Raw genomic sequence first — 14629 nt, 5'->3', positions numbered from 1 at the left:
ATCGGTGTAGAACTGATTTTCACATCTGTTAAAATTTCTATCATCATGCATTGCACTAGCAGTCACTCTGTTTTCAATGCATTTGGTAAATGAATTATGATATTAATATTGACTATGCATAACCTAAAGTCTGATCATGGTTTTAATTTTGTATATTTATTGCATTTATTGATGGTAACATTTAGTACACATAAGTTTGATCATGTTTATAATTCTATGTTGTTTTTATTTTTACTGATAAATACGTTTTTATGGATGAGAAATATAATACATGCAATCATTACTTTAATATTTAGTGTTAACTTCATTCCTAGAAATAAAATGAGGCCATTCGATTCTGGGAGAATCCTGGAATCCCCTTAAAGCCCTAAAATTCCATGACTACTGATTTTGAATAGCTCACATAGATAATGCCTCTTAGTTTATAACCTCAAACTATTACCTAAAGCTGAAATTATGATTGAAAAAGCTAACCTCATTCTAGAATCTTTGCGGCTTCATCAGGTGATCATCCATCCCATGACAAGAACTTCTTATGTATATAAAAGCAAATCCTGATAACAGCCTCAATTGTTTTGGCAGTATTGTTTTCTTTGCTTATTTACCATTCTGTGATTCTTATTCTCTTATTATTATAGTCTGTCTATGTCTTTTTATGCAGACACTTGCTGGCAACATCATACCAAAGGGGGAAGCTAATGCGGTAGCAATCTTTAATGTACATATGTCAAGAAATATGATTTTTTTGCACATTGAATCAGTTCAATAATTCTGGGCAATATGGAAGTGCAACGCACTAGCACAAACACAAACAAGTACTGACATCAAAAACCATATATTTGGAAGAGTGACCCATGATTGAGCCCAACAACATAGTTACTGACAGATGTGACTAACCCTGTGGTAGAGTAAGGTGGGAAAGGTCTGTAGACCAACCTTCCCTTTAAGCTAGCAACAAACCCATAACAAGGATAACTTACAAAAGGTAAATTTTTGGTCCTCAGAAAAAGGGAGCATGTAATTGTCTGACAATCTTGATATTTGTCTTTTCTGCTACACAAAATTACTGAATAACACTATAACATGTAGACATTTGCCATTCACATGGGCAAGCAAATGTGAATCAAGCATGGTTCAAAGTTGAAAGTTCAAACGGCAGGTTCATGACACATCGACTTTTATGCCCTGCCGGCACCTATCTGTGGTTTTTTACTTGTGACATGCCCTCTTAGGAGAAAAACCCTTGAATGTTCTCACTCACAGGGGGAAGAGGACAAAGATATACAAAAAGGAAGAGGAAAGTGGAGGAGTGTGGCTCAATGATTAGAGCGGCAGACCCTGATGCAGAGTTCTAGCCAGAGACCAGGGTTCGATTCCCGCCTCGGCGGGGTCTCGGGCTCAATTTCCTCGGACCTGTTAATTCTTGCCTCGGTGCCTATTCTAATCACGGGCCACACGCTGCAACTCTGGGCAATAGCTTGCTTAGCCTCCACAGCGGCCCCAACAGCGCTAAGCATGCCTGGCTTCACCCTGGGGGTGCCCAGGAGTGGACACTTCACAGGGAAAGCCAGGAGGGGTTCCACAGTGGTATGAGTATCAGCGCCAGGAAGCCGAATAGGCGACACCGCAAGGTGACCGTCTGGTGACAGTGCGCTCTATAAGTACCATGACATTTACATTTACATTTACAAGAGTATTATGGGAACCCTTTGCCATATCATTTCAGCACATCTTCCTGAGCAGAGACTTAGGACCTGATTATGAGTTTGTTGGTGTGGGAGTGCGCTGCCATGCCACCGCCCTGCTTCCACACCACCAAACACGACCGTCGCCCACTCACCAGATTAGAGTTAATTCATTGTCTGACAGTATTAAGGCTCATAGGTGAGCCTTAGAACTGCACCGCCACAGGACCGCCAATGAATGTTCCTGCATGGCATGGACGGACCAGTACATGCCGTGCAGGAACAGGAGTGCATGCACACAGAGGGGGAACAACATGTACCCCCTGCATGCAACCCCATACATGTTTTTTTGAACTAAGGACAAAAAGTGTTCAAACAAAAAGAAATTGTAAATACAGGGTGATTTCTGGGAATGTGTTGAATGAATGTAAAGAACGTTTGAAGAGGTTGAGTGAGTGAGTAAATGGGAGAATTAGGAATGTTAATACGATCATTTTTTACGTAATAATTGTGTTCAGATGTGATGTTAAAAATGTAAAGAATTGTGGTCATTTTGAAATTTTGATATGAAAAACAGATAAAAGGAAAAGATTTATTCCAGACAGAACTAGAAGTCCATGGCACATGTTGGATTTTCAATATGTCCGCTCATGAAAAAAGGGTATAAATAAAGTAGCAGTATTGGCATTTGCTTACTTAGATACAGGTCAGAGGCTTGGCCTTACTGTTGGGAGCCCAACCCCAGTGGTGGTATTAGTAGTACTTGTAAAATAGCGATTCGACCGCTAGTGCGGCGGTCCCCGACCGCCACCGCACCTACACCGCGAGTTTGGCGGTCCGATGGACTGCCAAGCTCATAATCAGGCCCCTAGAGTTTTGGTACATAGGATACTCTAGCACAAAAGTAATGGAGTACCCTCTCCTTTAAACTGTCAGTCTGCCTTCACTATTTAGAGATGGGTGGACTATCAGCTTTCCATCAGAGGTGCCTTTTTGGTTCTGTCAACAGAAAGCTTTATCCAGTGGCCTATCAGAGTGCTGGCCAATTGAGTAAGGGAATCTGCAGTATATAATCAGCCACTTCACAGTACGGGTAGATGAAGTTTCACACTTCACCCTTGAAGTTGGCAAGCTATTTCCAATTATTCTCAGCTTTGCTTGTGGATGAGCCTTACTGGAAAAAAAACGTGTTTGCAAGAAACGTTTCTTGCAAGAGCTATTGACTGAAAGAGTGCTCCTTCTAAAGGTGTTTTTTATGAAGTTACAGAGCAAAAAACTTTGTAACATTGCACACCTGTGCATTACAGCTTATTGTCAGCTTTAGGACAATAACTAACTATGTTTTCAACTTGTGATGGAAGAGGAGAAGTGGTGTAAGTAAATAGGCCACCGGGAGGAGAATTTGCATTTTCACGATCACACTTTTTATTTGTGAAATTCTTCACACTAATGCTGGTAATCCTGTAAGAAACCAAAGCAAAGTGAGGACAAACTTCCATTTCACTATGCTGAAAAGTTAAATTTTGTATTCTAATATAAGTATTTGTTCTAATTAATAACTAACATCCACTTGAACAAACTAATTTGCATGGCATTTTAAGTCAATCTAGAGTTCTTTCTCAAGGTTTGAACAAACAGAAGCCTTTTCTCCAGTTTCCTTGATTCTGTCTACAAAATAGGAGAACATCCATTCTCCCGAACATATCAAAGCCTGTCCATCTCTATTTAAATCTGCATATATTGCTGCCCCCAAATAACTTTCCTTCACACACCAATCCCACACACAACTCCGGCAGGAATTGACAAAATATGGGTAATTTAAAAAAATATTGAAGTTATTGAACGAGATACCTGGACATCTAATGTAGTATTTTGATTCTCGAGTGAGATACTGATTCGACTGAGAACTTTCTAAAACCACATTTCTAACTGCCTCACTACATGTGTAAAACACGTTACAAATGCATTAGTGTATTGTCTGAAAAATCATTAATATTTCGCCGACGCTCATTGGAAAGATTATTTTAATCTTAATTGAGGAACAAGCAGACGATGATTGTTGATTTGAATTTACGGATATATCCGATATTTGTAAGGAATTAAATATATGACTCTGAGATATAATTCAAAAATAATAACCCTAAAATGAACAACACATAGCAATGTTGCAGCAATAAAATCCCTTGGATATGTGAAGAATGTTTTTTTAAACATGCATGTTTTATTTTGCACTACAAACATTCTACTATATTCAGAGTGAGAGTACAGCTGTAGTGGGAATTGGACATTGCATGATATTTGTACAAGACTGCATTTTATAGCTTTTAAAATCAATAGACATATCTATGTAGACATTTTATTAAATTCTCTTATTTTACCAAAGTGTAGTTTCTGACTTGAAGTATCATAGGTCTTATTAGAGTTGTGCTGTATTACAAGTGCGTTATATCCTGTGGCACTTGTACTACCACAGAGAGGATATCCTCCACGTTTTGATAGAATATTCCATCCACGAAACTCTAAATAAGCCCCATAATTCCTTTTGGGTGTGTGCCAGGCATTTCTAAATGGGTCTCCAACAGGGCAGTATAACAAACATAGACTCGCTCAGTCCTCTTGTAAACTTCTTAAAAACGCCATTTTGCCCTTACAGTGTCGAAGAACGAAAGAGATTTTCAGAAAAGAGAAGATGGCTGTCACGTAAAAAGTGAAAAGGTCGGGGAAGCCATCAGAACCCCACCAATGAACAGAAGGCGCCCTCTCAAACTGGATGGCAGCATGAGACAAGTGATCGAGCACCAGCAAAAATCTGAGGAAAAGAGGAGACGCGCATTGCAGATTTACTCTAAACTGCGGAAAACCCAGACTCCTGGCAATAGGGTGGCTGAGCAGATTAACATTTCCAACTTTGAAGACTGTAAGTTATTTTTTGATCCTCTCAGTTTTGTTTACAGTGCACATATTTCTAATGGTTCTTTGACTTGTAGAGATGTATCCATACTTCAACTGAAAAAAAGAAAGTACACCTAACGTAAACATTGTCCAGAAGGAGAGCAGTTATTGACCTCTTCAGGTAGAGATACATGGAGATTCGCATGAATTAGCAGCATAAAATGATATGAACCATGTTACAGACTACTGGTGGCGAAGGGGGCCTTCAGGGCCCGCAGAAAGGTGGTGTTAGGTGTAAGACTGCAACAAAGGGATGCAATAAGGAGCCTGGTTCCAGCCGCTGGTGTATTTCTGTAGCTTGAGTCCCCCTGAGCTTCCCTGACAGAAGACGCTCCAGAATGACCAGAGGAGTCCATGGCTTCCCTCCTCGGTAGCTACTGGAGCATTCAATGGTGCCTCTATCACACTTCTACATACACAATGGAGCAAAGGAGTGAAACGTAGCAAGGGCGCCCTCCACTCAACGAATCATGTTATACAAAAAAGCCCTTGGTATGGCACACACATAGAAATAAACAAAATCACTTACCTTGCACTGGCCGCATCGTTCACTCGCCGCACCGCTTGACTCGAGCGCAAGGTAAGTGTTTTTTTATTTTACTTTCCCTATCCCGTCGTCTGTTAAATTTGCCCTTACCCACCCTGCCCCGCCCTGCCACCCCACCACTGTTACCTTTGCTGGTCGAGCCTGCCAAGAGCTTCAATAATCTGTAAACACAGCCATAGACTGTGCCCCGTTCCTGGGTTCTGGCCACATCCACAGACTGGCCAGGTATCCCCCAGCACACAGATAGTAAGAGGGTGCCAAGCATTCTCTATGTCCATGTGCCTGCCCTGCACCCCATCCCTGTCGGCCCATCGAGAAACCTATGAGCTCCTTAAAGATCTGCTGAACTTTCCAGTTGGGCAGTTTCATGGACTGGCTAGTGGCACCTCTCATGGAATCCCTCCTTTAAGTCCTAACACCCACAATGCAGATGTTATGACGCGCATCGGCAGGTGCGAAGTGAGGACACGTGACCTAGTAGCAGTGGATTTGCCCCAGCATCGCCCATACATTTGTGATAGGCTTTTTACAATGACATGACAGAAACATCAGTTAAGTGGTGTGCCTGGCACAATATTATGTGGAACTCCAACCTATAAAACCGCTCTGGTTTTTAGAGAAGACACGCTTCATTTTATTCTTATGCGTTCAGAGTAAAATATTCTTGTGCTATTTTTTTCATGTCAGGTAACCCTATTCAGGATGTAACCATATACATTTGTCTACATTTGCCCAACGGCTAGAGCGGTGGACCTCGAAGCTGGGGAACCGGGTTGGAATCTCAGCAGGGACGCTTAACATCCTGTGTTTCTGGGCAAATCGCTTAATCTGCCATGCGGAAGAAAATGAATGCGTTCATATGTAACACAACGTGTGCTCACCTAAAGTGCTCTGATACCTTCGGGTCGTCGCCCTCTATAAAACTCCCCCTAAAAAAGTGCAAGTAGTAATCTCAAAGTATCATAGCAATGATTGTCAAATGTTGCAAACAGCTTTTTTTAATCACTTATACAAATAACTCCCGACAGCAACTATAGGAAATTGTTAATTATTATGTAAATAAGTACAAATGTGTTATTTTTAGTTTTAATCTGAGAGTTTAGTAGGTTAGATTAAAAATAGTGTGTGAAGAAGAAATGCACAAACTTAAAATAATGCAAGCCCACGATATTGTAACCAAATAAAATCAGAACACACATAGATTAAATAGTACCCTTTACATTAGGCCTCTCAAGAAATCTGGTGGACATTGCTTCCTTATGGATGTAAGTGTGGGTTCTGTTTGATATTGCACCCCCGAGGGCTGGGGGCTATTTAAAGTAGACCGAAGCGCCCAGGCACAGATGCAGACTGTTCGACTGTGTAGAGCCCAAGGAGGGAATGATTGGGCTACACTGGCCCACCTTCCCATAGCCTTTGGAGTGGGTGCCTGGGTGGACCCCCGTGAGGGTGTATTGGTCCTTATCTGCCCTCCAGCAGCGCGATGAGAGCAACAGTGGAGAATACCCATGTCTCCTTGTGTCAAAGGTCTTTGCAGAAGTTAGAGGTAGAGGCAGGACTCATAGCCTGCTGCCAGCGCATAGCCCCACCAGAAGCACTAGAAGTGATAAACACAGCACAAATAAACCCCACTGTGTCACTATCAAAAATACATATTTAATCAACATCAATGATCAAAAGTGTATAGCGACACTTTTTTGGCAGAGTCTTTATTAAAATGAACTTTCCGAAAGACTTTGAAGGATTGTGGTACTTGCTATGGAAAAATGTTATAGACAAACAAGGTAAATTACACATAAAACAACTACACAATGTCCTCAGTGTCTGAATAACCTAAAGGATTGACATCTTGCGGATCTGGATAAACTCATAGTACATGGACCAGGAAACACATTTAAATGCATTCATTGATGATTTAATTTGGATATTCTATATATAGCATAGTTACGACGTATATCTACAACTTTATTTACCCTCGATGGACGTTTATTAATTTAACTCTCCCTGCGAACTACAAATACACTGTGTGAGAGGAGGAGACATCACTTTAATTGCCAGAGACGCCTAATCTAGCCCAGGGTCATACAGCTTTCATGGAGACACTGTCTAGAAGATACATACAATTAAGAGGGATTTATGGAAAAAGAAACTTTGCTCTAGGCTAAAACTTGCCGTGGAATTTCGATGTATAGGGAAACAAAGCAAAACACTAAACAATTTACTTAACAAAACTTCTTTGAGAAGGGATGTTGCCTGGGGAAACTGATCTACATCCTCATGGCCCTGCTACTACAGTGAGACAATTCATCTGCATGAAAGAATGTAGTTTATGTACAAGACTATACTGAACCTAAATAATCTGGCGACATTGAGGCAATGTTTCAGTTTTAAGAGAATTAGAGTTCGCTTTCCTTTTTTTCCAAATGGTAAGACCCATCGTTGCTATTTTTATTTATGAGGTAAAATATAATTTAGATTGTGATGAACAGAATGGGTAATCTTATCTGTTTGGATTTCTTGCATATGAAATATATACTTTTGGTAGTTTCAAAATAGGCACATTTAATGAAGGTATATAGAATTCAGAATTATTGCTGAGGTTTGTAGCAATATCCTCATAGAAACTCAAGCTGTAAGTCTATTTTTAGAGCAGGTTTAAACAACCAAGTATTAAACAAGTAAGTAAGACTGCTTTTCAGTTGTGAACACTGTTTTAAGAGTTCATTTCACCAGAAGCTAAATAGTATGCTCAAGTAAGACTGTTGAACTTGAAGATTGCCACTCAGTCTCACAAGCTCTGGGAATCAGTAAACTAACACTTTAAGCCACTCGTGATCCGGTTTCCAGGAATGTAAGAAAACCGCAGCCTTTTGTAAAACAATGAAGAAGTCTGAGTCCCACCAAGGTGCTTTGAGTGGGAAGGAGGTTTGGCCAGTGCCCTTGCACAGCCCTGTCAGGCACAGCCAACCGTCTTTAAAAAATTCGGTTGTTCAGGTGGAGGGATGTTATGGGCATTACTTTTATTCTAAAAACCCACTGAATGCTGCTCCTGCCCGCTCCGGCAGATGACGCAGGCACAACAGCCGATGCCAATCGGCAGGCCTGGAGTTTAGCAAAGGATTTGCCCAGAGCACATTAGAAAGAGTGAGTACGTGGGAGAGGGGTGTTTCGGTGGGGAGATTGTTGGGATAACGTTCGCTCGATATTATTGTACCTCAAATGCTTGTCATCGCAAGGCTGGCCCTATGGGGATGAAGCCCTTAGCCACAGGCCCATTGTTCATATCCAGTAGCAGCCACTCGAATTGCAAAATGGTGAAGCTGATGGAGGGGCAATACAAACACAAAAAACAGAATTGTAAAGGAAGAAAATAGAACTTACCTGCTACGATGGCTAGTGATCCTCACATCCCGTCCAGGAACTGCTGCACGCTTCGCAGGCTACCTGCTCCCAATCCCAGCACTGCTCTCATGCTGGGAATGCTATTCCCAATATGTGAGCAGGACTAGTATTGGTCTGAGCGCCTCGGTTCATCGCTCAGACATAGACTGGGAGCCTGTGTTGGTGTCACCACCCAGATGTATAAAACAGCTCGGGTTAAGAAATGCTAAGTGTGCATGATGGTTTGGCCGGCCCAAATATCATATTCACTTGGCAGTGCCCACCACTCCCCCGTCCTCCCTTATGCTGCAGCGTAAGAATGGGAGGCCAGGCCCCACCCTCAGCTCGCAGCCTGCAGGATGAATAAAATGATAATAAAAATGTTTTATTATCATTTTATTTTTGTCCTTTGCCTCCGCTGGCTCTGAGTGAGGGGCGACGCTCCTCCTCCATAACAGAGGAGCTGCCCCTGTTCATATCACTTTCATTCTATAATATAAACACAAAAAAACAAAGTTGAACCACAAAAACACTGAAATTCACCAATTATGGTAAGCAACGCAACCATAATTCATCTACCATGACTGCTCATGATTTCACACATTATTCCACAAGTGATATAAAAAAACACAACATCACTATTAGAATCATATATATGACATCAAAATGGCCATCATTGATGACATTACTGGTAACATTGCATATCATAATCGGCCAGGCTCAAGGTTTGTGCTGTGTGCAGCGTCTCATTTATTCCACTGTACAGGCATTTGGTCATGTGCAGTGGGGAGTCTGAGCAGGGCATATCTTTTTGGCAGTCTGTGTGCTGGTACACAGTGTAGAAATAAGCCTCTTTCGTAAGGAAAAAAAAATGGATCAACTTTAGTGAAGACATGGCTTTAATTAATTTGTCATGCCCATAAATGCTGCGGTTTCTATTAACGTGTTCTTTCGTTGGCAGTCAGGTACACAGCTTCAGCCTCCCATAGTGATTAAAAACGTTGGTCTTCTTTATTGGAAATGGCCACTTTTCTTGGGCATGCCACCACAACATTGTTTGTAGTCTGTGTATAATTCTGAGCTTCATTTGAACCCTGGTACAAGTTGTGGTTTAGAATTCCTGTTGGTCCTCATAAATGTTATCTAAAATTGGTATCATTTAAACCTTTGATGAATGCATAATCTTAGTTCTGATGCTGCGGAAGGGGCTTTACAAAATGTTATTATCAGGACCCAAATTTAAAACCTAACAGACCCTTTCATGCTGCATGAGTTTAAAACATGTTACCAATTTCTATTATCTATATGGTCCTCTCTCCCTCCGATGAATCTTGTAGAGTTGATAGGGATTGGCAAAGGATTGACAGAATTCTAACTATGAGGACCTAAACAAAGAAATAATTCATTTAGTATAACCAATATTACATTAATAAAAGACAGACTCTGATTACTTATCAATATGCTTTTATCTAAATTAATGTGAATACTCATCAGGCACAATACAGTTGAATCATATATTATCACACAAGAGAATAGCAATACAGTAATCCATAATAACATCTCAAAACCGTGTCATGAGATAGTGGATAGGCAAAGAGACAAAAGAGTAAAGAACATTTGCAAATTAAATTAATGCAAGTTCAGAATATCATGCAAACCTAGAAATAACTATAGCACAATATGCTAATACCCTGGAAAGCTACCCTCCGGCTGGAAAAGTAAGCTGGGGCACCCTCAAGAAGGTATGAGGAACAAAGACAGAGAGTCAGGATTCAGCAGAAAAGCAGCCAGCCAGTTAAGTTAGGAAACAGCAACATGGCCCTCTCCTCTTGCAAAGTCAAAATCTTTCTTCCAAGCCTGCCTAACTATAAATACTAACACTAGTATTAATACCCTAATTCACTAAAGATCCAATCTCCCATGTATAAATTCAAAAAATCCTCAAATCCCATTGGACTAGGCCAGGGGTGTCTGATCACTACACTTCCAGTGTACCTAACTTTCAACAGTTCCTTTTTCATTTGAGACCTTTCATCATCGTCCTTCAGTAGAGGAAACTCTGATAATCTCTTCCGCAGCTTGCACATTTCTCCAACTCCCTAATGTATCAAACTCGCAGCATAGGCGTCCACATGCTCCGGTCAGCAAGGAAATTCCATTCCAAACGTTCATTTCTTCCTCCACACAGCCTTGACCATCATCAGGAACTCACAAAGGACAAACTACATTTCTTTGCAGCCTATGTTTTAGAAAGCAAATTAAACCTAAAAAGACACTTGAGGCCTTTTCTGCAGAACAGTAAAATGTGCTCTTGGAATAAAAAATACACATGTGATTATCATTGTCACTACAAAGCTTCACTATTAATGCTTCTATAAATGCTTTGCATTTCTCTTCATGTTATGTATAGTTTGTGAAAAGAAAATATCATGTCTCTTTTAAATTTATGGCTTCTATCATTATTTTCTTTGGTTGTTATTTCTGCATTAATCATTCACATTTGCGGCCTACTACACAAGCAAGAAAATACTGATTTCTCTTCAGCACACATTTGCCCAATCACATTTTTTACACTGCTAATTTTCACACAATTTTGTTAATAATCCACACAATGAGTACTTTGATCCGAGCAGGTTTTATTTTGCAAAACCCTGCTCCATCAATCCCCCTTTTGCTGGCGACTTAAGCCATCATAAAAAAAACAAAAATTTGATTGTCATCAGGTCATCATTCTACCTAAAAATCAGCAGTTTTCTTCAGTTTTAACCTAACCCCATCTATGTCTTTTACTATTTCATTGTAATTTCCTCTTGTCTTCCAACTCTATTTCTTCTCTCTTTCTCTTTCTTGCTCTTCATTTGGTCTCTAATGTTTGTTTCTTGCACTTACAACATCTATATTTTAATATCAGCGCTAATATCCCTGTAGCAACAGCAATTTTTGGTGTTAGTATTCTTTCTAGCAAACTATTACCAAAAGCAGAAAAACTGTTACCTACTGAAGAGAAACCCTTACCAAGTCTCTGCCAAGCACCGTCAACCTTCAGTTCAGTTAAATGTTCCCATAAATGCGTAATATTTGTAATATATCCTTCCAGGTTCTTACTTTTGTCAGGGATATATGTGCAACATTGTTGAATTTTTAACATGCTACAGACTCCTCCCTCTTTTGCCAATAATTCGTCAAGAGCGAGCTGATTTTGTAAAACGATAGATCTCATAGCCACCATTTCTGTATCAATCATTAGGAACCCACCAGCAGTGTCTGTTCATAAACGATCAACCACTGTGGACAATTTTCTAATTTTATGTGAATTCAGGATTACTCCAGCTGAAGGCATCAATGCTCCAAAAATATCACCCACAATTTCCACAGCACTAATTCCCCTTTTATTTCAAGTTAGTTCATTTTTCTTTTCATTGGTTCCATGACTTTTGTCCATATGAGAACCGTGGGAAAGATAATTCCCATATAATAACAGCCATACCAACTTGCAGGTAACCTATAATAGGCATTCTTACACACACATAATATATACCAGGAAAAACAGGATCTGTTCCACCTTTTATTCCCTAACCCCCTGTAATCAGAAAAGTATGGTCACATTCACTAGAACCAATGAAATAATTATTATAGTCAGTTTTCTGTCTAAGTAAGCCAACTTTCCCCTATGGTGCCTATCCAGAGTCACTGCAGCGTATGTCTCACCCTTTTTAGGTCTCGACTGGCGTACACTGCGCAGCAGGGTCGCGCAGCTCGAGAAATTTTGTTTTCAAGAGTATGGGGTTTGACCGCCTCTCTCTTCCATTGGCTAGCTCCATAAATGGAGACTAGCTATTGGAAGAGAGATGTGGCAATCATTATCGGAGCAGATTTGTGGGCGTTCCTGTGTTTTTTAAGCTCCGCCCCTTTTTTGACGTCATGCAGCGGTGGGCCATTGTGGGTGTTGTCTTATTTTTTTTCTCACTATGTTTGCGGCCGCCATTTTTTTCATGGAGCTGGTGCGGGCGGCTTATTTCCGCGCTGCTCCCTTCCCTTTGCCCTATCTTCCTCTCATCCTTTCTCTTCCCTGCCTCCATCCTCGTCCCTTCTCTCCTTCTCCTGGTCTCGTTCCTTCCCTCTATTGCCCTCGCCTCGGTCCCTCTCCCCCACCTCTCCTCCCCTGCTCGCGCCCAGCCTCCTCACTTCTCTCCCTGCCTCACGCGGTGAAGATGTCTCAGCTCGCGCTCTGCTCCCGCCTCCCCTTCCTCCTGCTCCTCGCCCTGCTGGGCTCCGGCGACGGCGGACCCCACCCGCGATCGACACAAGTGCCCCCAAATGAATGGAAGCAGCCTCTGAGGGCTGCGATACACCCCCCCCACCCGCGCGGTAAGTAAACAGTGAGCCGGGTGAGGGAAGTGAGGCCAGGACTAGAGACGCACACCACGAGGGCAGAAATCAGCCACCCGCAGCTGATAGGAGCAGTGTCAGCCCCCCCCTGCACGTCCTGAGATAACAAAAGGACTCACCGCTGGGAGAGAGGCAGTTCCATGGCAGCGCGGGCTATTTTCAGAAACCAGATATCTCCCACTTATTAAAAAAGAGCGCAATTGTTAAAGAAAGGGATACGATACGAATTGCTAGGTCAGAGAGGGCGAGAGTGCAGCCGAGTCCAGTAGGAGCGTTATCATCTGTCAAATTCCATGTTTCCACGCTTTGTGGGTGAGCAGTGTTAGTGAAAACACTGTTGGAACTGGTTGCACTTACGCTGCAGCAGCGGCGGCAGTGGCGGGATATGTGCACCCTCTGGGCACTGGGTGTGTTTATAAAATGATAAGCCAGGAGTGGGCCAGTGCAGGACTGCGGGGCTGTTGGCACGCATGGAGCCCTGCTTGTAATTACCAACTCACTCTCTGCTCCATGGGGACAGACACCGATTTGCTTGTGGCAGCAAAGTGACCAGTGCACCAGTGTTTTTCTAGCTAATAAGGACGGATACGAGGGAGGCCCCGGGCTATTTGGCTTTCCGTGGCTTTTCCCAGTGATCAACGGGCTGCAGCAGACATTAGGCAACAGATACTTTGAAGTTGGCGCCCAGCTATTGTCTCTCTCTCACTCCTCCGCGGCTCTGCATTCCTCCATACAGTGCCGGCTTCAGCGCAGGTGGCACCTGGTGAACATTCATGTTTGAGACTCCCCCCTCCACCTCCTCCTATGTTCTTCGTCTCCACGGATGTATTCCCTACCAGCCTCCAACAGTGCCCCCATCTCTCCATGGCCCCTCTCTCACATGTATTTCATTTGTTTTATAGCGCTTCTCATACCGGTCTAGGGTATGAGAAGCCTATATATTCACCTATTTATCACTCAATGCATCATTCATTCACCAGCACCTACCTATTCACCTGCCCATAAGCTATACCATGAGATCAGCGTGTAAACCCACCCTTCCACCTGGCCCGCCTGTCCAAATGTCCACCCAAGCATCTTTCACCTATTCATCCTCTATCTGATATCAGACCTTCAGCAACCATGCCACGTGCCTCACTCTGCCTGGCCGTGCAACACGTCTCCCTGATCAGAACCTTCCCTTTCCTGGTCCAGCAAGTGTTAACTCAATTAGGTGGCTTTATGGGAGAGATTTTAGTTATATTACACAGGGACACATTCTGTATTTTAGGAACAGGGTGATTAAGTGATTTGCCAAGAATCACAGGATGGTGAACCGACGCTGAGATTCGAACACAGTCCACCAGTTCCAAAGTCGGCAACTCTGGCCACAATATGAAATGCCTTTTTTAAATTTGTTTTTATGAAAACGCATTCCATGACTGCCCCAGGTGCCTTATCCTTCAAAATGGCGACCAAGGCACTGGGAAGGATAGAGTGCTTTGCTCCAGATCACACAGCTCTGTTGCTTGAGAAAGAAACACAGAGTATATCCTAGGCCTGCCATGTCCTATTGATATCAGTTATGTTAATTTATGTTGTGTGTGTGTGGGTCTGTGTGTGTGTGTGGGTCTGTGTGTTTGTGTGTGGCATTTGCGAGAGATTAAGCTATTGGCATTGTAAATGACAATGCCAT

At 42.2% G+C, this 14629-nt stretch overlaps 1 protein-coding gene across 1 annotated transcript in view; it reads left to right on the top strand.

Annotated features, from left to right (window-relative positions):
* LOC144762961 (uncharacterized) overlaps nucleotides 1-14629 on the top strand; it is a 486222-nt gene that overhangs the window by 460872 nt on the left and 10721 nt on the right. The window contains exon 7 of the mRNA XM_078648272.1: nucleotides 4339-4602. Within this exon, the coding sequence (XP_078504398.1) occupies nucleotides 4339-4602 (264 nt within the window). The remainder of the gene's footprint in view (nucleotides 1-4338; nucleotides 4603-14629) is intronic.

This window comes from Lissotriton helveticus, chromosome 1_1, assembly GCF_964261635.1.
Source record: "Lissotriton helveticus chromosome 1_1, aLisHel1.1, whole genome shotgun sequence".
Taxonomy (NCBI): Eukaryota; Metazoa; Chordata; class Amphibia; order Caudata; family Salamandridae; genus Lissotriton; species Lissotriton helveticus.
This window is presented reverse-complemented; position numbering and strand designations above follow the sequence as displayed.